Source organism: Caloenas nicobarica, chromosome 2, assembly GCF_036013445.1.
Source record: "Caloenas nicobarica isolate bCalNic1 chromosome 2, bCalNic1.hap1, whole genome shotgun sequence".
Classification (NCBI taxonomy): Eukaryota; Metazoa; Chordata; class Aves; order Columbiformes; family Columbidae; genus Caloenas; species Caloenas nicobarica.
In genome coordinates, this window is record NC_088246.1 from 92440467 (window position 1) to 92463399 (window position 22933).

At 38.0% G+C, this 22933-nt stretch overlaps 1 protein-coding gene across 2 annotated transcripts in view; it reads right to left on the bottom strand.

Moving 5' to 3' along the window:
- The window catches only part of LOC135985291 (protein cordon-bleu-like), a 119381-nt gene that overhangs the window by 16020 nt on the left and 80428 nt on the right, over positions 1-22933 (bottom strand). For both annotated transcript variants that reach the window (XM_065628431.1, XM_065628433.1), the window contains one exon: positions 14583-14777. In XM_065628431.1, the coding sequence (XP_065484503.1) occupies positions 14583-14777 (195 nt within the window). The remainder of the gene's footprint in view (positions 1-14582; positions 14778-22933) is intronic.

Genomic DNA, 22933 nt, shown 5'->3' on the forward strand with positions numbered 1-22933 from the left:
ATGTGCAAAATTTATTTCACATCTTTGTCCAATTTTCTACCAAAAGGGTGGGCTGTGGCCTCAAATCTGTTAGGGTTAGAAAGTGGAAGGCAATCACACAGATGTTTGACCAGTAACAAAGAGAATCATACCCTTTCTACTGCCACTAAGCAACATACCTCCCTGGAGCTTAAGTTTCCCTTCACATTTACAATTTTCTTCTGTAGAGACAGCCAAATTGAATTTCTACTGCGTAGTCTTAAGTCCTAGGCAATCACCTCAGAAGTCTTCTCAATTAAGAGAAAAACATACCTGACTTATTTCAGCCTAGTTCCTTCCAGCACTCACAAAGGGCTGCCGGAAGCCCCGACTTCCACTGTCTTCATAAATCAAGAAGAGGGAGGAATAGCAAAGTGGTACCAGAGTGGCAATTAGATTTATTACTAGAGACTGTAGCATAACATAGACCTACATGAAGCTGCTCCCCACAAGTATATTATTTTTATAATCCAAAATTACAAACAGACTCCGCTGCAAAGACTTGTTAGAGAAACCCACCGTGGCACTTTGCTTGCTATCCATGCCTGGAAGTGTCAGCAACATATGGCTGAGCAAGACTCAGGGGTGTCTGTTTAGCTGTGATGTTCTGATCAAGGTGAGCACACTGCAAACAAAATGAGGTGCCCCTGGGGACCTGCACCATCCATCCTCTAAAGAGCTGAAAAACTGAAGCGATGTGCAGTCAGAGGAACCGGATTTGCACTCCCCTCTCCCCACTTCTACTACTTTTGGGATATAACTGAATTAACTCAAACAAAACATAGTTTTAAGTAGCAGAGAACCGTTTTTACTAGATTGTACTTATTTGTGATGTATTTTCTTGCTTTCTTATTTGGCTAAACAACGACCAGAATGCAATGCCATTGAGCCATTAAATTAAACCTGATCTTCAAAGATGTATTTACTTAGTTATTTTTTCTATTCTATAAATTTTTACCTTTTTCATTTGGGAACTAAGAAATGTGGAGTTACAAGCAAAATCTGAAAAGCAACACAAATCCCGTTTCCAAATTAAGTCCAGTGTTAGGGTAATTTTTCATTGCTTACTGAATGCCAGTTCTTCAGAAGCCTTGCTGCTTAAAATGACCTTTGTCTATTAACTTCCCTTAAATACTTTGCCCAGCAAAGCCTAATAATTACTTGACAAATACTTTCTCTTTAATGAGAGTTAAAGCTTACGATGACATCAGCCTGTCCTATTTGTCTGTGACTTGCAAGCCAGATGAATTTTACTTACTAAATGTTGCAACCCCGCCAAAATTCAAGGCTGCACAGAACAGCATGTTCAGGCCCTGATGTCTTGCCAGTTTTCAATGAAGTGCTTGACAGAGACCACATGTGGAGGTCAAGTGATCTCACCAGATGGTAAGTCGTGGTATTATTCCCAAGACAGGTAGTATAGTCTGTTCAGAAACAGTTGGCAGGTGATCCATGAACTCACAGCCAGAAGCAACTGGATTATTGCAAAAGACCAAGAACATTATTGATGTTAGCAAAAAGACTATTCCAAGAATTTTTCTTGCACTTTATTCAAGTACTCAACTCTCAAGACGTATGTTTTCTTGAAAAAAAAAAGAAAAAAAAAGGGATCTATTTTATTAGCTGCTATCTCAAATCAGAAGTTCCCCAGTCAAAGAAATCTCATACTCTTGCATGATTATTACGTAATGTATGTTAAATGGTAAAATAAAGACACTGCAAGCTCAGTTTACTTTAGTTCTTGTAACATATTAAGGATCACCAGGTCACTCTGACTTTTATGTCAATTCAGAGACTGTATCTACACAGGTTAGAGGGCAGGACTGGACTGCTTTGCAGAGAGCAACAGGAAATCAGACCATGAAGGAACCTTACAAAATTTTGTAGAGTACCTTCCTCACCCCTCTACAGTAACAGCCTATCCAAGTCACAGCGTGGAACACTCAGCACTTCACACAGTCCAGCCTTCAGTTAAAGCAGGTAAAGCAATTTAAATCGCTGGGGAGCTGACATTGCTACTATTTCGTACACAAAATTGCAAAACATAACTATTTCTCCAATGCAATAAAGCCACACAGTGGACTCCTTTTATGCAGCAACAGGTTTTTCCCCAAGCTAAAGCAGCAATAATCCCCCTTCAGAAAAAGACATCATTTTAAAGTAGACTTTAAAATTTCAAGTTCCTCTGGTGCAAAACCTATTAAATGACTGTGAACTTTATCTGAGTAAAGACAGATTCTCAAAGGGCCGGTGTAAAGGCAGTCTGACATCCCCTTGCACTTTTGAGAGCCTGCACCTTCTGGCTAACATCAAAATCTCCAGTGAAATTCTACACTGACATCCTCGTTCATACTTGCCAAACTTCAGAAAAAAAAATATAATCAACTGCACTTGATCACTTCATGACTGAGAAAGCTAAGACTCCTTTTAAATAATTCATCACACAGGGATACATTATTTAAAATTATGAGACAAAATAGTCAGAAAATAAGTATATTAATTACATTTTTTTTAAAAGGGCACGGACACAAAAAGTCCTGGAAAATAAGTTGGTTGCCTAAAAGACATTGCCTAAAGTTATTAAAATGCTTTCTGAAATTTTGTTTTTAAAATGGGACACATGCTGCTAGTAAATAAATGCGTAGCAACACAAAGTTGAGCATCAGGAGTTCTGAAGAGGATGGGTGGCAATTTGGACTGAAACTACGAAATTTCTTTAGATGTATAAAAAAGAGAATTCTGTAATACAATATAATATTAAAACATAAAATATCCTTAACTTACACTCTTTGAAGATACTGAGAAAGTAGCCACTACAGTACCTGTATCTTCTAGCTGTCACCTTTGATAAGCATTGTAAAAGAATTAATGTTTGATTAAATGTGCATATACCAGAATTAATTTTTAGAGCTGTTTTTCTCACAAAAAGAGGTACAAATTACTCCCTTTCACTAGCAGCTTTTTTTGAGCTTTCCTAAATTTGATAATTTACATGGCAGCAAGATAAGCCTTCACCCATCATTGCACTCTTCTCTCTTTTAATTTGGGCCTGCATCATTTATAAAAACTAGAGTGTACTTGTCTGGCTGGATTAAGCATCCAGACTGCACAGTAAACATCTGATGTTCTGTCGACTGGTTTCACGTTTGCCACCTAAGCACTGTTTTGTTAGACATGACAAGAACAAGTCTGGATACTTCTCAATCAGCTAACTGAATGTCATGTCTAAAAGCTCGTTAGGGAAACATTAACAAATCACCTTCAAATTGGAAATTATTGTTCTGTGTTCTAATTTCTCAGTCATTTACTGTGGTATAGGGCATTTTAAGGACCACAGACCTCTTTTAGTACTCACTCTTGTTTCTACTAATTAGTGCCAGTACATCTTGATAATGGACTCTCCAATAGGATAGCACCGGCCAAGGCCAGCTCCAGTGGAAATACTAAATAGATAAAACTTTTCAGGTTTATGACCAGTTACAAAGACCATTGTTTCTATAAAACTTAATATATGTCACCACATAATTTCATGTCTGTGAAGGGCAACAGTTTGCACGTCTTTTTCAACACAGGGCACTTAACTGGAAGTCATTAAGAAAAACTCCACCCTTATATACTTTTCTTAAAGAGATACTGCCCGATCCTTCGGGCAAAACTGGATAGATCCAGGAACGCAGCACACTGTAAGAGATCATTTTGTCCTGCTATCTCCTGAAAGGCAGAAATCATCATTTGCTAAGCCTGATCACTGCACAAGACCTACAATCTAGAGAATATCTGGCATGGACCTGGATCTGATATTGATTCCAAACGGAATGGGATCGAGTCTTTCATGCTGCTTTTTTTTTTTTTGTCAACGGAAGGCACATGTCCAGTGGAGCGCACTGGACACCACCCATACAGCTCCCAGCTGCCTGTGATTTTAGCTACACACCGGCATCTCAAAATACTGAGATGCAGCCCAGGGGGCTGCAAATATGATCCTCAGAGTCTTGTAGGGCTCTTAGATACTGCAGTTACAACACTAAGTTGTAATGCGTATACCAGGCAAGTTGCTTTAGGTTTCATGCTGGAAAATTCTTATTGCTGATATGATTTACTGGCAAAACTTATGGCCTCATTCTGCAAATGCAAATTTTCGCACTTATGAGCACAAAACAAAGAGAGCAATGATTTGGAATAGCAATCAAAGACAGCTGTTTCTGTTTCTAATGAGAGACACGTTGCCTGTTCATCTCATTACCAGTGATAAGAAGACCTAGTGAAGTCACTGAGAATGCTGCCAGTGACTTTCCTGGACTGGTATCAGATCATATGAGGCAAATATTTAGGTAGGAATCTCTTCAATTATTCTCCAAAAATAGCTACACTGGGTTACATCAAGGGTTCTGCTCAGGCTTCTGCATCAGACTGTGGCAAGCACCTAGAGGAGGACAGAAGAAAAGGAAAACTATGTTCAATACTACCTTCTAAGACTTTTGCAGCCACCAACCATCTTCATGTTGGGGACTTCCTGGTGTGGTTTACATTTTAAAATTTGCAATGGATTTTTCATCCTTGCAGAATTTGTTCAGTCTCCCCTTGAGCCCATGTAAACTTTTAGCATTCACATCAACCCTTGGCATATAGTTCACACATCTACTGCTTGCATGGAGAACCATACTCTTTGGTTTTGTGTGGTTTGCCTGTTTCCTACTAGCTTAAAATGTTATTTTAAGGGCTGGCTGAGCAGTCAAATCCCTATCCATAGTCTTCATGCCACTTTTTTCAAGACGAAGAATCACGGTTTATTGAAATTGCACAGTTGTCCCTGTATTAAGCTACTCCACTCTTGATCACCTTTGATGTCCTCCATGAGTCTCTTCCCCTTCCGAAACAAGTGGAACACTACTGTAGTATTTAAGATGGCATAAGAAAGCTCACAATACAGCGGTGTAATAAAGCTGTCTTTTTACCCTCTTTTCCTCTCCTAAATTGTTCTGCATCTGATTTTCTTTTCTCGTTGCTGTTGAGCTTTGAGCTGACTTTTTTCAAAGAACTATGCCTTATGATCCTAAGATCTTCCTAATTGGTTACTGAGAGCTGAGAGACCAGTATTTTACAAGGTATTAGGGAAAATGAAGAGTGGTGTTTTCTCATGCACATAATTTCACACTTGCCTACACAGAATGTTACATGCTTTCACCTGCAAGTGCTTCCAGCACTCAATCTCATAAGGTCTTTCAGCAGTTGTTCTTCATACTTAGCCTTCATCCTTACTATCCAGATGACTCAAGTACCAGCAACAAACTTTGTCACTTTACTGCTTTTTTCCAGATCACTTCTTAATAAGGTGAACATGGATCCCCAAATACTCTACAGCCCTTGCAACATTCCACCACTAGATGAGCAGATCATTTACTCCTAACCTGTGATTCCTCTTTTCTGTACATTATTTAAAAGTAAGGTGACCATCCTGCTTATGGAATGGAGACTTGGTTTCCTTAAGAAATCCCTGGTGAGGGACCTCGGTGAAAGCTCTGCGGAAAGCCAGACAGACTGTTATCAATCGGATCTCAAAGATCCAACTGTTTGCTGAATGTGTCAAGGGCACTCTAAGAGAGTTGTAAGGCAAAGTTTCTGGTTTACTAAAGCTAAATTTACCCTATTCATTATCTTCGTAGAGATATCAATTAATTTAATTCTCTGTTGTATTTCTAGTAATTTTCCCAGTACATATGCCACATTAGGAGGCTTATATTTTTCTTGATTTCCCTCATACTTTCCAAACATCAACTCCATTTCCACCTTTTTTCTCTGAATTTCTTTATGAAAATCCAAAGTGTGCCATCGGTAGCATTCAGCTATAGTATTCAGTAATATTTTCTCTATTTCTTTGTTCCACACAGTAGAAAGAGAATTAATAAAGATACAGTTATTTTACACAATCTTTTCCACTTCAGATAGCGCTGTGGCCTCCGGTGCATCATCTTGAAAATACTTTGCACAGCTACTACTCAGACAAAGGAACTAGAGCGCACTCCTTTGACAAAGGAACTAAAGTGCATTTCTTATCTATGTTATTAGACAAGCTTCATGTTCCTTACCTGCCTATGTGGGCAACCTTAACCTAAGAAAAATGTAAAGCAAAGTAGAACTGTTTAACCATCCTAGGAGAATAGTAGGCAATTCCCCAGCCAAGGAGTAAGGTAGTCTTTATGGCAGCGTGGCAAAATAAATTAATTTTATATGTCTATATGAGAAAAGGAAAAAGATCCCATCTTATCCATAAACTCTCAACATCTAACTCTCAACGTTTTTCTATAGAAATGCATAAATTAAGTAAATAAGCTTTGAAACAAGATTTCAGGCAGAATGGCTGGAATAAAAGCCCCAAAGAGAGATGGATACTAAAAGCCTAATGGAAAGTTTCATAATAACCATATGGTATTTACAGTCTTGTACATCCAAAATAAGCCATTGCTGTATGAATTTGATGTGAAATACAGAGAAATAGATACAATCTCCATTTTAATGGGTTTATCTATTAATAATCTTTTTGTATTAACAAGCAGAGATAGACTCGGCTACTCTCTGACATTATAAAAATACCGCCTTGTGCCACTTGTGTAAAAAGTCCTCAGCCTCTTGATCTGGCATTGTACAGCAGTACAGTGTGCACTCCAGCACATAATATCCAAACTCTAATTAAAAAAATAGGAAGACAGCGTGACTTAACAAGTTTTCTTAGCAGCTCTACTATCCCTCTATTGTCTCAAGAACCCTGGAAATCATTCTTAAATCATGAAAGGACATCTTGTACATTCTTGACTACCTGCTGACTTTTTTTTTTTAAAAAGCAGCTTATAAAATCGGTAAATTTTATGCTTATTTTATGTAAACATAATTCCTTTTCTTTTGCTTATACAACTTGGGCACCTGAACAGTATTCTGGAGAAGGAGCATCTTTAATAAAGATTCCATATCCCTGCCTTCATCACAAAAATGCTGTTGAGAGAAATCACACAATGCCTGAAAGTTCTAACAAGTCTGCCCCCAAAACTGGAGAAGATCATAGCTAACACTCCTCATATCCTCAGTTAATGAAGAATGACAAAGGAACTTTTAAAAACAGCATGCCATGTTCATATTTCAGGCCTTCTCGCACAAAAAGAAAACCAAACCAGAACAAACTAAAAAGGTGCACAAGCCCAGTCATTCATTTCCTTTTAATCAACATTTTGAAAAACTTAAGTCAGTCAAGTGTTCTCCCTCCTCCTTCGGTTCAAATCTTGCTTTCATATCCTCAAGGAACTTATAAAACCCTGAGAAACAACCTAGAAGATGCAATATTTTGCAAAAGCAAAAGACACATTTCATTTTAAAAAACAGTTTTTTCCTACAGCAGAAACCGATTCATTGCATCCTTCCTCAGAACATGAAAAAAGTATCTGTTATTCTCAAAGGAGGCTTCTGGATGCTCCAGATTAAAAAAAAAAAAAAAAAAAAAAGAAGGGCAAACCAAAAACACGGAACACTTCAGGGAGAAAGGAAATGTGTCATAAGAGAAGGGTTGAGAAGACCTCACCCAGAAGACCTCTGAGTCAAAAGAAACCTCCCTTCCTCTCAGAAAGATGGTAAAAAAACATGCACTCATATCTTGTTGACTTCTACTAGACATTTCTGGCTTAGGTGTAACCTGTGAAATGGAGATAACTAATCTGAGTCCATCCACCCTTTCGCTGAATTCTAGGCTCCTTATTAGAACAGAATACAACTGTCAGGTGGTCTCCACCATGAACTTCTCATTTCCTTTCACCTTATGCAGAAGTACAGAAAAAAATATAACGTACAAAGGAAGAAAATACTAACAGCACAAAGCTGTTCTGCTGCAGGATGAGAAACAACCAACTATCCCCCAGTACAACTCTAATAATTTGTACAAAAGTAGCATCAACCAAGTAGGTAAATCTAAAGCAATTTGAAACTCTTCCTCTCACAACACAGGACTGATCAGAGTGGAGTTTTCACAGTAATAAATTGCAGCAGATGCACAAAGGAACAGGTAGAGGACAGTGAACTGGTAAGAGTATGGTGCTTACAGAGGTGGATCAAGCAGATGTTAATCAAGCAGGTTCTAGACACCTGCCTAAGATAAACCTCAGTTCCGTAGGTAATAGTGGTAGACGTTCTCATCCAGTTGTGATATTTTTGCCAGCTGGTATCACGCCTCTCCCATAAAATGATGCTTTTGATAGTCCAAGAAGATTTGTGAGGAAAAAAGTCTGCCATCCACACAAACACAGGTTCTTTCTAAGCACTCAGCTGTTTCTCAGAAGGAAAATCAACTGCAGGAGTATTATTATTTGAAACACCAGATTTGTATGTAATCCTCAGGGACAAAGCAGATTCAAGAAACTCCAAATCACAGGGCACACAGAGCTCTACTGATGGCATCTTTACTGACACAACTGTGCATACAAAGAACATTCCTTACTCTACACTGTTCCACAGGATCTGTATCCATTCCTTTAGGGTCTAATTTGCAGCCAGGGGGAAATAAAATTTTGAAAACCTGAGGAATACCATAGTAACAGTATGACTTCATACCAATCAAGCTTATCCTTGCAGTCAGTTAGCCACAAATCTGTGGCATTGGATTATGAAGAAGTAAGGTAGAAGAGTGGTAATCACTTTGTGCAAACATGTAAGAAAGATATCTGTGCAAAAAACTTGCTATGCTCAGGGGACATCAGTGGAAGAAATGCTTGTTTTGCTCATATTTATATATTAACAATCTCGGTTTAAAGTCCTTTTGCAACAGAAGGTGGCACAGTGAAGAATAATATGATATTAAAATCACAGTGGCCAGATATTGAGTTGCTGAGCAACCAGACGTAGATTCTGACATCTTAAAAGTTCAGAAAACGTCAAGCTACAAACTCAGCTTCCTAATTACAGACAGCTGAGCTAACCATTTCTAAAAATCTTGGCTACTGTTTTAAAATACATTTTATTTCTAAGGAAGATAATGAGTCACATTTCCAAGTGGCATCCAAGTCCATGTCTGTAACATACACCCATACACATGGGAAATTTGAGAACTGCAAATTCAGGGACTGATTCTGGAAATTTGGGTGAATACGTGGTTTAATAACACTTGGAACAAATGTAGTACGTTAGTTATTATTTCAATATAATTTTATCCATACATTTCCTTCACTGCCTGTCCTTTATTTTTCCTACTTGAACATTATCCTGTTGTTCTTGCTGGCAGAAAGAATTACAGGTATGTTTTCAACATACACTGTGCTCATTTGCAATGTCATTTCAAGTATTGCAGGGTTGCCTGCAGATGGGCACAAATTCGATGGCTTTCAGCAGGACGTTTTGCTGGAGTATTTCCCCCTTTTGACATAATCTTAATATGCTCCATCAACCAGAAGGGACCTAAGCTTTCAATCACTGGTGTATTGTGTTCATATTGGTTTCTATATGAAAGGACAGTGAACAGTACTGTAACACAAATTCTGCTGTGAGAAAGGCATCCCTACCAAAAGCATGAAAATGCTATTAAATGGCTAGGATGCCTAGTCCGGTGTCCCGCGAGCTCCACGGAGCGTCTAGTAATGATTGCCAGCAGAATCATAACTCTTTCAAGTGCAATATGTACTGGAACAGGGGAACATATGTCGCAGGAGACTGCTATCTCCAACAGGAGTACAGACACACTTGAAAAGGAGAAAAAAGGAAAGAAAGGAAAGAAAGGAAAGGAAAGGAAAGGAAAGGAAAGGAAAGGAAAGGAAAGGAAAGGAAAGGAAAGGAAAGGAAAGGAAAGGAAAGGAAAGGAAAGGAAAGGAAAGGAAAGGAAAGGAAAGGCAAGGCAAGGCAAGGCAAGGCAAGGCAAGGCAAGGCAAGGCAAGGAAGGAAGGAAGGAAGGAAGGAAGGCAGGAAGGCCCTACATGGTGGTCAGTATTACAAATCACCAACTGAGATGGCAAAAGAAACATCTCCTCTGCATTTCCACATTTTTTATTTCCTTCCATTTAATAAAACATACAGCAAATGCTGAAAGTATCCTCTCTATATAAGCAAGAAATCTGGCAAATTTTTAGTGTGAGTACCTTATTTTCACCAGGAAAGTTATGAAAGTATGACTTATGTTTGCTCATGTTAAAACAATTATCTTAAAAGCTGAACTTCTCTTTCAGGCATAAAACGGGTCGTAATTAAAGTGAGGTAGGGAGAAAGAAACCTGTCAGCAATGATCTGAGTAAGCCTGTGACTCTTTTTGGCTGCAATATTCCTTTTTATTCATGTGAGTAAACTTCTGCAATGAACAAGTTGTTCTTGGTGAGAAAACATCAGCCTTGATAAAACTGAACGCAAGCTGCCTGCTCTAAAGGTGCAGCCTTGACCAAGACCTGGACATCAACAACTGTCCTCAGCAACGCAAGTTTGAGATCCGAGTGGAGAGGAGAGGAATGCAAAATGCAGGGCAAAATCCACTGGATGTCACATACGTTAGTTTGTCTACAGCAACCTCCAGGAAACTATATAAAAAGGGAAATAAACCTGAGAATTGTGTTGGTTTAATACAGAACCTTCTAAAGTGTGAGGCTAGTTCCTCAACCTGCGCCAAAAGCACCAATACAATTTTTATTTAAACCCACTGTCTTGCTGTATGACAACTAAGATTAAAATCTATAAAATAAATGTTAGAATATTGTATCTGTTATATCACCTTATTCTTCTATTAGTACAGGAATTTGACTGGCTAATAACAAATCCCAAATGCCTCCAGTCACGTCTATATATTACATGAAAGTGCTTCTGTTCTGAAAATCACAGCACCTGAAATAGCATATGGCTGCTTTATCACAATCTACAAGCTGCATTTCTTGCTTCTGCAGTTGACATCAGAGCTACTATAGAGATGAAGGCACTGAAGAGCCCTCTTCTAATTCTGATGTTGTCTCCAAAAAGCCCCATGATTTTATTCTGAATAAACTACTCCATTTCATAGAAAAGGCTCTTAGAGAATGTCCGTGAAGCCTTCTTTATCATGTCCCCTAACTCCAATTTCTGTACTTCCCCATACATGCTAAAAAAAAAAAAATAATATTCCCATGAACTAATTTGCTAATTTGCTCTTGACCTCCAAAAGACTAAAATACTCCGTTCTATAGTTCTTCCAAGAAATTACCCAAACACACTTCTTTTTCTTTTAAAGAGAGGTCACTGAATAACCCTCTGAGATGATGTGTTTAATTCTGTCAGGCTTCATGTGCGGCTTTTCTCTGTGTGCTCTACCTACAATGGCATACTCATACAGGTTTTCTCTTGTATAATTTGTCTATATAGTGCCTGTTTTTTGAGATGGGGACTAAGTTTACACTATGCCTACTGTAAGGTGGCCCCAAATTCTGCTAGCACATCATCTAAAGTGCTGTGACAGAGAACAGAGACTGTTTGTAAAGGGGGTGCAGTTGTTGTCCACCCCCTACACTGTTCTGCCCTACACTCTGGATGGTGTGGGCTTCGTGTTGCAACCTAAGATACGAGGGGACCTCCTTATTTCTAAAGCATTCAACCTTCTGGATTTCATACTGGAAATGCTACCATATCCTGGTCTTCTGAAGATTATTTTTTTCAAGTGACTTGTCATCATTCAAAATAACATCACTTGGGAGATGTTTCAAAAAAAACCAGAGAGGCAGTCTCCTTTCTTTGACTCTGCATTCCTTTGCGAACTACTTAGTGCATGTTCAGCACACTCAGAAACATTGCTCGATTGTGCTCTGAATAGAAATGAAAATTTTCTAGAGAAGATTTAAAACCCTTACAGAAGGAACACCACCTTTAAATAGACATGGAAAACTAATGATGCTGCACTAAAAAGTAATTACTGCAGGTGCCTTACCTTCAAGAGGTAAATTGCTGTAAGTCCCACAGAAACAAAAGCTGCAATATGGTGAAATTATATTGCAGTAATCCACCTATCATGAAAAGTCAGTAGAGAAAAGCTAAATCTAACACATAAATTAAAACACCCCAGTCTTTGTACACATGGAAATTTCTCATTGGAACCACTAGGCAGGGAGATGGGACACATATTCCTAAAGAATCATGTGTGCTGTAAAGAAATTTGAATGCCCTGGAGTTTAACAATGGATTAAAAATAATGGGCTTATTGGGTTGGAAAGTCAAACTACAGGTATTCAAAACAGCTACAGTATTCACTTTCCTAAAGAACTTTATGGAACCACACAATTTAAAAAGAAAAAACCTTCTGAAAGTTCAGAACACCACCTTCTTCATTTTCTATTAATGTGCTAGCTTCACTGGAAATAAACATGTTCCCCTTTTGCAGGATCTTCCTGTTAGTAACAGTTGCACATAAATAAAGTCTTCTAAACAAACATCTTATCTTTTTATGGAAGGAAGTCCATTAATAAGGAATTGACGTCCTTCCCTGAAAAAAAAACGATCAGTGCTAATTCTTTCCCATAAACTAAAGAAATAAACTTACACCCTGAGATTTTTTACTCTATTTTCACAGCAAACTGGATAGTCTGCACGTAGATAAAATAGAACTGTTTGGGTTTTCTCATAAACAATATCCCTGTTGCTACCTTGCCACATAATACTGAATAATTAATCTCTTCTCTTGGTTTTCGATCGCTTCATGGAACTTGTACTTCATTTCAGCTGTGCTCCAGACCTTCTTGTTCAAACTCCAGGGCAGCCTGTGAGGAGCTTCCAGCCTGGGAGCTTCAGAGGCACACCATAACTGCTTAATACTTTGACCTATGCAACCATTTTCAGAGTGAGGTCCTTTACCCAACAAATGCAGCCAAACAGATTCTAGCAACTGTGCTCATAATCTATTGTGCTCTTCACTGGCTTTGTCAGCTACACAAGACATTTCTGTTGCCCCAAATTAACTTTGTCATGGAAAATCCTGATGCAACCTTCATCTGTTTCCTTTCTTCAGAATAGCTTTTCCTTTAGACTAAGAGAATCTAAAGTTGACACTGTAATGTATACTACTTGTGATAAATAAAATAAATACTTTTCTCCCAATGGCTTCAGAAAGCCAGCACTTTAATCTATTTACAACAATGCTGAAAATAGAAATGTTAACATGTTTAATGAGAGTTTAGATTTTCAGAGATTTTGTGCAACACAATTTAAAATCTCAATGCCACGTTGCATGGACATAAGCCTAAGAGAATGGAAGAATAATACACTCTGTGATTACTATACTTGCATAAATTTAAGAGTTATAATGCCATAGTATTTTTGTATTAAAAGATTTATCTTAAACAGATTAAATGTTTAACTCTGGGGGACACAGAAATCTCATCAAAATATTTACAGTAGGAATTTCAAAAAGAAATTTTAAAAAACAAAGTGCACCAGATGTTGCATGAAAACCTTGTTTTCTCTTCGGCTGTATCCATAAATGAGTGCTATTTCAAAGGCATCCTACTTCAGTTTTGAAAGATGAAACATTGCTATCTTCCAGCAATCACATTTTTAGATATCCTAAGAATGGGAAAATAAGGTTCCACAATCCTTTCCCAAAGTATGCATCAACTTCGCTTACACAGTGCTTCACTGGAGAAGGCACTTAACGTTACGTCTTAATGAAGATAAACAAAAGAGTGACATGGAGCAAGACTGAGCACTAGAGTCCTCCTTGGCTACTCTGAACTCAAAGACTCCTGACTCCATTTTGCACTAATACAGTTCACTTTCCAAAGACCAGTCTGCTGTAGAGGAGCAGATAGACTCAGTGCACATTACACAACCTTGAAAGTATGGGTCCCTTGCATTCTTATTTAGCATCCATATATAGCTTTACACACTGACTTTTATAGTAATGCCTTTTGTTGATGAGGGAACCAAAAGTCTTAATGTGCTTGCACATGTTTAGTAAAACACATACTTGAATGTCACTATAAAAACAAGAACAATTTCCTTTTCCCTTAACTCTATTATTTGCGAAGGGCTGGGTCCTCAGAAAGCTTTGCCCCCATTTCTGTTTAATTCTCGATAACTTTATTGCAGAATGGTGACCTTTTTTAAAAGCAAAACCAGAGCAGTGCTTTAAAAGGTCACATGGCTCAATTCTGAAAGCAGAGGAATGGTATCCCACAGCAGCACTGGAAATAGGGATGCAGGCAAGTCTGACAAGTGTCTCGGCGAAACAGCAGGCTGAAGATTTTCGTCAGTCATTACAACTATCACCCATTTTCCAGGGCTGCCCTGGCCAATAAGGATACCTAGTTACCATATAGAATTTCCAGCTTTTCTGACTTTTCCTTCATCCTCCTTCTTTTAGCGTAATGCCTCATGACACTTTTCTGATTTAGAAAGATTCTTGACACAGAAGAAACCTTGAGGCAGTCTCAAAAGAAGCTCAGTAAATATGTACAAAACTCCAAGACTTTTGATAATTTTAATTTGTAAGATCGAGAGTTCTGGTGAGCTGTAGTTAACGGCTTCAGCTCTGATGACTGAGCTGATGGCAGCCAGCATGCCAAGCGAAGAAGCCCATTCTGTGGTGTCACTGTTACCTGCGCTGCTGCCTTGTCCTGTCCACCCGTCTCCATGCTCTGCAACGCAGGTGTCGCAACTGGTGGAGGAGGTGCTCTGCGCTTTTTCACTTCTGGGTTTGCCGTCATTCCTGAGATGTTACCAAGCGACAGGGATGGACCCAGGCTACCGGAACGAGAATTCACCGAAGGGGAATTCGGTGCCGTGGAAAAACCCTGCAAATGGATTAACATCTTGAATTAACATAACTTTTTAAAAACAATGGGAAAGAAAGAAGAAAAACAAGATGCATCTGGTTACCGTTTAAACAATGATATAAATAATCATGTATGTTCCTCTGCTAAACTTGCTGAACTGCAAACTTGTAACTTTTGGAAACTTCTAAAGGTCAACTGGAACAAAGCTTACAGGCAACATTAATAAGTCAGGAGGCATGATGAACACCTGCTGCAGTTTAACGGTGCTATTGATGGGAACACTATTGCTGTTTGCTATTTAAAGTATAAGCTTCATCAAGACACATAATTGCTGTTATCCAAATACATTTGCACTTGTATTTAAATCACAATACACATTTCTGAAAGCAAGATTTCCTCTTAAATGACAACACTGTATAAATCACATGCTGCCCATGTCCCAGGCTTGTCTATTTCATTATCAATCTGCCTGATTTACCTGAGTCTTCTCTGCAGATTATTGAAGAGAAACTCTGTTACCGTCAAACTATTTCCAATTTACATGCACAAACAAGCATAATCATTCACAATCTACTGAGAACAACCATTTAACCTGGTCAAAAGAAGTCCTACTGACAGGTACCACTCTGGATTTCAACACGCCTGGATGAAAGGAGAAGCAGGAAGTTTTATTTCAGTAATTCCTTAATGTAAAAAATTATTTTGGTTTTCACTGAAAACTTAATAAAATCAATGGAAAAAGTTTCACTGATTTCAGATCAAGGCTTTAATACATTTTTGTTTTAATACACAAACAGAAATACATGCTGTCAGATAGCAGGAAATCTACAAATAAGAAAGACTGGGAAGCATGATTGCTTGAAACCGTGCATTTTAAATTTAGTTTTGACACTTAAATTCAACAAAATTAATTTTTGAATCTGCTAATAAAGATCTTGCAAAACCTCTTCCCTCAAAACCTGTGAGTCACCTTTTGCTGTTTTTAATTAAGAGAAGCTTCTATAGTAAATTGAAGATTTTACTTGTTAATTAAGTTATGAGACAGTCGCTTCTTCTACGAAACATCTTCTGTGAAACCATCACTGATACCAATCCACCATGAGTTGAGCAGGATACTTATTCTGAGAGGACAGGGTGATGACTGTGGCTGATAAGGCGGTTCTTATCACAACAGAACACGCTACAACACTTCCAAGCTCACCCATTGAGGACATAAAGCTCTCAGGTGGACTTTTGTCCAAGATCGCACAATACATAGGCGCAGGAAATTAAAGGACACCATAAATCCCACCATTTTCCAAATAAAGTTCTTTGAACCTAAATTGTTCACTCTGGAAAGTGCTGGAAAATGTTTTGCCTCAAACATATGGCTGCCTCATCACTGAAGTGGACATCTGGATTTCGTTAGGGCTGTAACAGTTCTCTGAACTCAAGAGCAATGACAGCTTCTTCACCTTTATAGCAAATGAAGAAAAAAGCTCCAAGTGGAAGGTGGGGTTTAAAAGATTAGGTCTAATCTCATAAAGAAATATACTCTATTCTTGGCCCTATAGTTTGGGCAGTGGAAAATAAAATGATCTCATCTGTAACCTGAAGGTTTAAGTCATTCTCCGTGCATAATGTACCTGGTCCTACCAAATAAAGTTTGTTTACTCCTAAAGAAATGACAGCATTCACAGGGTGGAACATAAAGTTGTCTCCTCTTTTCACACACTTATAAAATGACTAAACAGAACAATTTTAAAGTGTACTGTAGAGTTATGCTTTTGTGACTGTTTTAACTCTTTGATTTTCTCTGCTGGACAAAAAGGTTGAGAAATTTTGTTATGAGATTTGGAGATATATATGAACAATAAAAAACCCCTAAAACTTCCCTCCCAGAATTACAAATATATGGTACCAGTAAGAAGACAGGATATATCGGATTTTAAGTATCCTATTCAATTCTACCTCCAGGTCTTGTGGCTGAAGAGCTATCAGAATCCTTTTCAGATCACTGTGAAGGAATACAGTGATGAACAACTAAACATTTTAAAGCTGCTATTTTTTTTTAAGTTTGGATCTCCTAACAGAAGATACAGAAAAAAATGTAATGCTCACATGACACTATAAATAGTTTATAATAAAAAGACTTTAATGAAAGGAAAAAAAAACACCTTGGAAATTCATCAATGCTTTCTTTTCCAAGCCCAACTTTTATATCAAGTCTATTATTTACTGACTAAGCAGTTCAAGAATGCTCATGTTAAGACTCTTCCCCTAAAATAAAAACTCACTACAGCTTCCAGGGGAATAGAATGAGGAAAACTTCAAAGTAGCTTTGAACACCCCATCGTCCAGCAATGAAAGCTCTGTTGAACTAGCGGCAGACCTTCAAGCTCTCCCCTGTGTGTAGAGCTTTTCATTAGCTTTAAGAGAAAAACAAAAACAAAACAAAAAACAAAACAAACAAACAAACAAACAAAAACAAAATAAAAACAAAACCAACTTTGGACACAAACCACTGACACAAGTGTTTTTAGCCTGACCCGTCTTTTGTTTTAAACCTGGTCTAGAGAGACAACACCTTACCCAGCTTTTATATTTTATGTTGTGTTAGATGCATTGCAGCTTCTTTCCAAATCAGTGGATCTTGAAGGTTTGGTTTTTGGGCAGGTTAGCGAGGCAACTATTAAGAGCATACAACACTAATTAAGCGAACTTGCAGGGACCTGATATGTACATGCCATTTACCCAAACCGTCTCTCATTTCTCGTTGTTTTAATTTATCAGTGGACCGATTTCAGTGGAATTACTCAAATTACAGCAGTATAAGTGAGAGGAAAGTCAAGCTTAATTCTTGCAGCCAATGTAGGTGGCAAAAGAAGTCAGCCCTTATCCTTCATTTCATTTGACAAACAGGTTAGCATTAATGTCCTGCTAAGAATCAAAATCAGTTCCTACAATCCATGCGTTTTATTTTTTGGGAAAAAAAAAGGCAGAAAAGGAAAAAAAAATCATATCAGAAAATGAAAATTCATGGCAATTAATTACATAAAGAGCTTTTACAAATGTCTCCCAACTTGTAAAACCATAGTCTTTGATAGACCACTAGTGTTAAAAGAACTTTGCTAGCAGTCCAAACAATAATTAAGTAGTGCAAGCTAGCAAGAAAAAGGAGTTTCCTTCTTTTTTTTTTTTCCTTCCCTGAATTAAGCCAAAACAAACCCAACACAATTACAGATACACCAACATAGGTCGGCAGTCAAGTCAGGCTCTAGTCTCGCACAGGTCTTGAACGTGCACTGAGCCACAACCATGGCCTAAAGCCCAATTCAGTTCCATGAAGTAGATGTCGGAAGGAGGCAAGAAAGAGCTGGAGCACCTACATATCTATATCTGGTGCCATCCGGTTTCATGGATCCATTGTTTTATGTTATACTTGCCAGGTAGTTTTTTCCCTCTCATTGAGCTTCCAAAATCTAAATAACTTCCTTTTTTTTCTAACATACAAGATGGCTTCGTTCAGGTTAGGCAGTTTAATTTTAGGACTTCTTTCCTACTAGCTCTTCTAGTTGAAATGTAGCTTTCAAAGACTTTTTGGAAGGGCAGAGGGGCTGTTAAAAACACAGACGTGTGAAGGCTCTGAGTAACCTGGCGACTTGGGCATTCCAATTCCCTTTTCAAAAGAGGTTGAGAAGTCAGTTTTCTCCAAGACTCCCAAAGCCCACAGCCTGCTGAGCTCAATACAAGCTAGATTAAGAGCCTAAAGCAAAGACCACTCTGCTTTCCAAGGTCATAAATCTAGAGTGTAATTATGAAATGTCTTTTGCAAACTATCCCCTTTTAAGGATGAACAGAAGCTCTGATATTTAGGGATACTTCTGAAAATTTTAATGTTAATATTAATAAAATAATGTAAGATCAATTTATTAAAATGTAACTGTACCACTGTGAAAATTCAGTTTTACAAAAATAGATATGTATAAAAATGGAAGTCAGCTTCTGTTTGTTTTCAAAAGGTATCCCTCATATACAACTCTTACCCAAAGCCCTGTTATTAGCATTTCCTTGATTTTCTGGTGACACTAAGTGGCATTTAAAGGTCAGCAAGGAAGAGACTGCCGTTTGCCTGTGAGAGTGATTTGACTTCCCGTTCCCTGTCCACACCGGTCAATAAAAATTTTTCAAAATGTCAAGTTCCTTTCCTGCAAGGTTGCTACAGCCAGGCCTTTCTTCCGCAGCTCTTTGCCAAAACTCACATATTTGAGCTCCCAGTCTTGTTATGCAACTTCCTTCTGAGAAGTTTTTAAATCAAAAGTAATCAATTGAGCTGTTTTTAAGCACTCAAAGTACCAGATGTATAAGCAAAAAGAGTTTTTATTTTTTTCCAAAACAGAGACAGAAATAAGAATAAAGGAAATTTTTTTTTGCAAGTGTACTGTGGGTAAATATGAAAGGTGAGATTTAGAGCAGGCAGACAAATCCATCTACTCAGTGACAGCAAGAATATTTATGCCTGTTGGACATTTAAGCTCCATTAATGCGAACTTTTATTGATCTGCTGAATGACACCTCAACTGATTACACTTGGCCATTTAAAATGCCAGACAGGCTGGAGGCTGCTTTCCTTCACATGATACTGAAATTCCTTATACCAGCACTAAATGTGACAACACCAGAACTGAATTAATCCAAGCTCCTGTTTCAAAACCAAAGCATAATACTGTGGTCATGATATTGCTTGGAGACATAGTTTAAAACTAAACAAACAAAAACCAAACCAACAAACAAAACAACGACAACAACAAAATTGTTTCAGATTTTCCTTTCTAACCAGCCACACTGAAATGCAGTTTGTGTTTTGCACTCCTTGAAGCTCCTTGTGATTCTGGTACTTGCATTCAGTCTGCAGTCAGATATGAAAAACAAAACAAAACAAACACAACCTTTTCCTACTCTGAACTAAAAATGAAACATATTTTTAATGCAATTTACTTATGTTGCTTTATTATCTCATTGTATTTTGCTGTTGGTAGGAAATTATCTGGTCATCCATCACAGTATTAAAAGAGAATCAACTACTTAATTTCTACAACAGTTACTTGTACAGGCAGTACCACGTCGATTTTATATGTCTGGTGAGTAGGCTTTTGAGGCTTTAAAGTTTTGAGTTATACTTTGAAGTCTGTGCAACGACAGTGTTCTTGTGCTTGTATGAGTCTATTTTAGTATCTAGCTAGGAATTCCACATTTTGTGGTCAGGCCCCATTTGGTGGATGCCAGAAGTTACACAAACAGAATTAGAAATGCCTGAGAATGTTCCTCTGCTGTGCCCCTGCCAGTTCCCCCTCATCATGGGCAACCATGTTCCTCTTGTTTTTGTACAAGGTTTGTTGATCACAAATCCTAGCAGTGCCAGGTACAAGGAAGTCACGTCCTTCACAAAGGCATCTACTTTATCTCCCAGCACTGAAACAGCATGACCAATCTGTCGCTGCGGAGGTTACTAAAACTTTCCTATGACACAAGTCCACACCGTCCACAGTTACGCTATTTTTTTGCTTAACTATCCTTATCGTTAGAATTTTCTTCTTTGTACCTTAAATTTCCCTTCCTATAAGTATACCTGATTACTTCTTGTCCTCCCCTCAGGTAAGGCTGGCCATGTGATGTAAAGAATGTCCGTGTCTCTATAGCTTGGAGCACCACCTTGGGTTCCAGCTCCAAGTGATTTCTGTTCACTTCGCACCTCCTGCGGTGTCCAAACTCTTTCCCAGAAAAGCTGAAAGAACAACCACCCAAGGGAAGAAACTAGAGAAGTGGAAGCCTCAAGGAGAAGAAATTTCAAAAGCAGATCGAGGGGCTTAGATTCACTGTTCGTGAAATAAGTAGGGAACAAGAGTGGGTATTAACTCCAGCCCCGTGCACTACACTGAACACAAAGATGGTGCCCAACCAGAAAGAGCTTCCCAGAATCTTGTTTAGCTTTTGCTGCACTTCTTGTGTGTGAAGCAATATTCAAAACTCCTTTTCCATCAGACAGATATTGAATGGATATGGCAAAAATCACAAATAAGTTGATTACATTTTTTTAGGAACACATATTTTACTTTAATGTTTAGGAGTATAAACTTTTAATTCAAATTATTAGTAGGTTGGAAAACATGGATTGGGAATACATGCACTCCAGCTAAACACAAACACGTCTGTAAATTCTTGAAAATATAAAGAATCAGATGCAGTAAAACCAAGCCTAACTGCTGATGTCGATATCACCTAGTACAACCACCTCCCTCAGTATTCACTCAGCCTAAGATCACAAATTTCATCTGAGTTCTCCAAAAGTGAATAAACTACTATGCCACATATAAAGCAGTGGAATATAGATCGATGAGTTCAATAATGTATATTCAATATGCAAGCAACTCAGAGATTGTCAAATCATTCATACTTTTTTGAGATTTTATGATATATGTAATTCCTCAATGCTTTGAGAATAGAATCTTTTGAGTCACCTCTGGTGATTTAAAATTCTGTGTATTTCCTCTAAATAATTTCTCCTGTTTTCGTGTTTCACTCTTCAGATCTTCCCAAGTCACACTACTCTTCATGCTTAACAAAATCTTTGTCTACTACTGCTACCCAACAACGCCCATGTCAACCTGAGAAGGTCTCCCTGGTAGAATGAAGAAGACAGTCGTAGCATCAAGGGAAATGTGTGCAATGATTTTTTTCCATCACAGTAATAACACAGAGAAAAGGGAAGACAAGCTAACAGAGGGAAAGCAGGCAGGGCCCTGTCTGAACAACTCAGGAGGTGGGAGCAGGCAGCTGCTTGGTGCTAATGAGAAGACTGAAGTGTTTAAATCAGTGTTTAGAAGGCTCACATAAATCATTTGTGTCCTCTCCTGTCAATCTGGACACTGAAGTCATTGTAGTAACCAACAAGCACGTATCCTGTGGACCTTGTTGAGGAACTCGTTAAAGAAGATAAATGTATTTTCTTTGATTCAAAGCTGTTAGCATTAGCAAGTCAGCTTCAACTCAATGCAGGGAAAACAGATTTGCTACAAATCTTTCTAATGCATGATTTGTTTAATTTATGACACTGTGTGTCCTATGAAGGATGAAAAATTGTTTTGCTGAAATATAAAGCTATTTAGCCACAAATAAAAGAAACCTAGGTTGCTAAACCTTCTTTTTCTAAACAAACGTGATCAGCAAAGCAAGTAGTTGTATGTTCAAAAAAACCAAACTTCAGCTCATAACTACACAAGCTGATACATTCTCCACTTAATATTCTGCTTTCCAGCAGATTCTCACTTCGCAGAAATACAGCTAAAAAGTTGTGTAACATAAAATTATTAAATATATTTCAACATCGGTATAAATCCAATTACATCCATGAAACAGCCATAAGCTTCAGCATGTGTATATTACAGGTATTTCTGTACATGGATATACTAAAATCACCATGATTTTTAAAACATCCACGTATGTCCAGTCCCTTAAAATGCCACATTAATGTGACAGACACGTGACAAAGAAATCATAGGCATATATGCAGAAGCTTCCAGAACATGCCAACCTCCTTCCTGCCTTTGTGCTGTGTAACTGAAACCATCAGCCGGAAGGACAGCACACAAAGCATGTGTTGGTTTTTGTTGTTATTGTTGGGTTTTCTGGGTTTTTTTGGTGGTGGTGGTGGTATCTGGTTTTGGTTGGTTGGGTTGGGTTTTTTTGTTTGTTTTAACTTCCTGGGTGACAGATGAGTTTTGAATACCACTAAAGTGTAAATATCCTTGTTTTTGTTACGGATATGTAAACCCCAGTGAGACAGAACCATCATTAACATAGCATAGAAAACATTTCTGCATCGGCTATTTTCTATGCTACTCAGTATTTTAATGGAAACTTCACTGGCCATCACTTGGGTGCGAGGTAGGAGTGCAGGCTGCAGACACAATCTGAAATTAATTCCAAAGTTAAGCTGAACCGTGGGTGATAATCTGGGATGCTTGCATATCCTTAGAATAAGCTTTGTTTGCATTTCATACAACTGTAAAATGATTTATCTTGACTTTCAGAAGTGTGTGGACAACTTTGTGTCTCATTTGCTAGAATGCTGTTTTCTTTTCTTTTTTTTTTTTTTTTAATATAGTTTTGGGAAAATACCAGAATCAGTTTATACA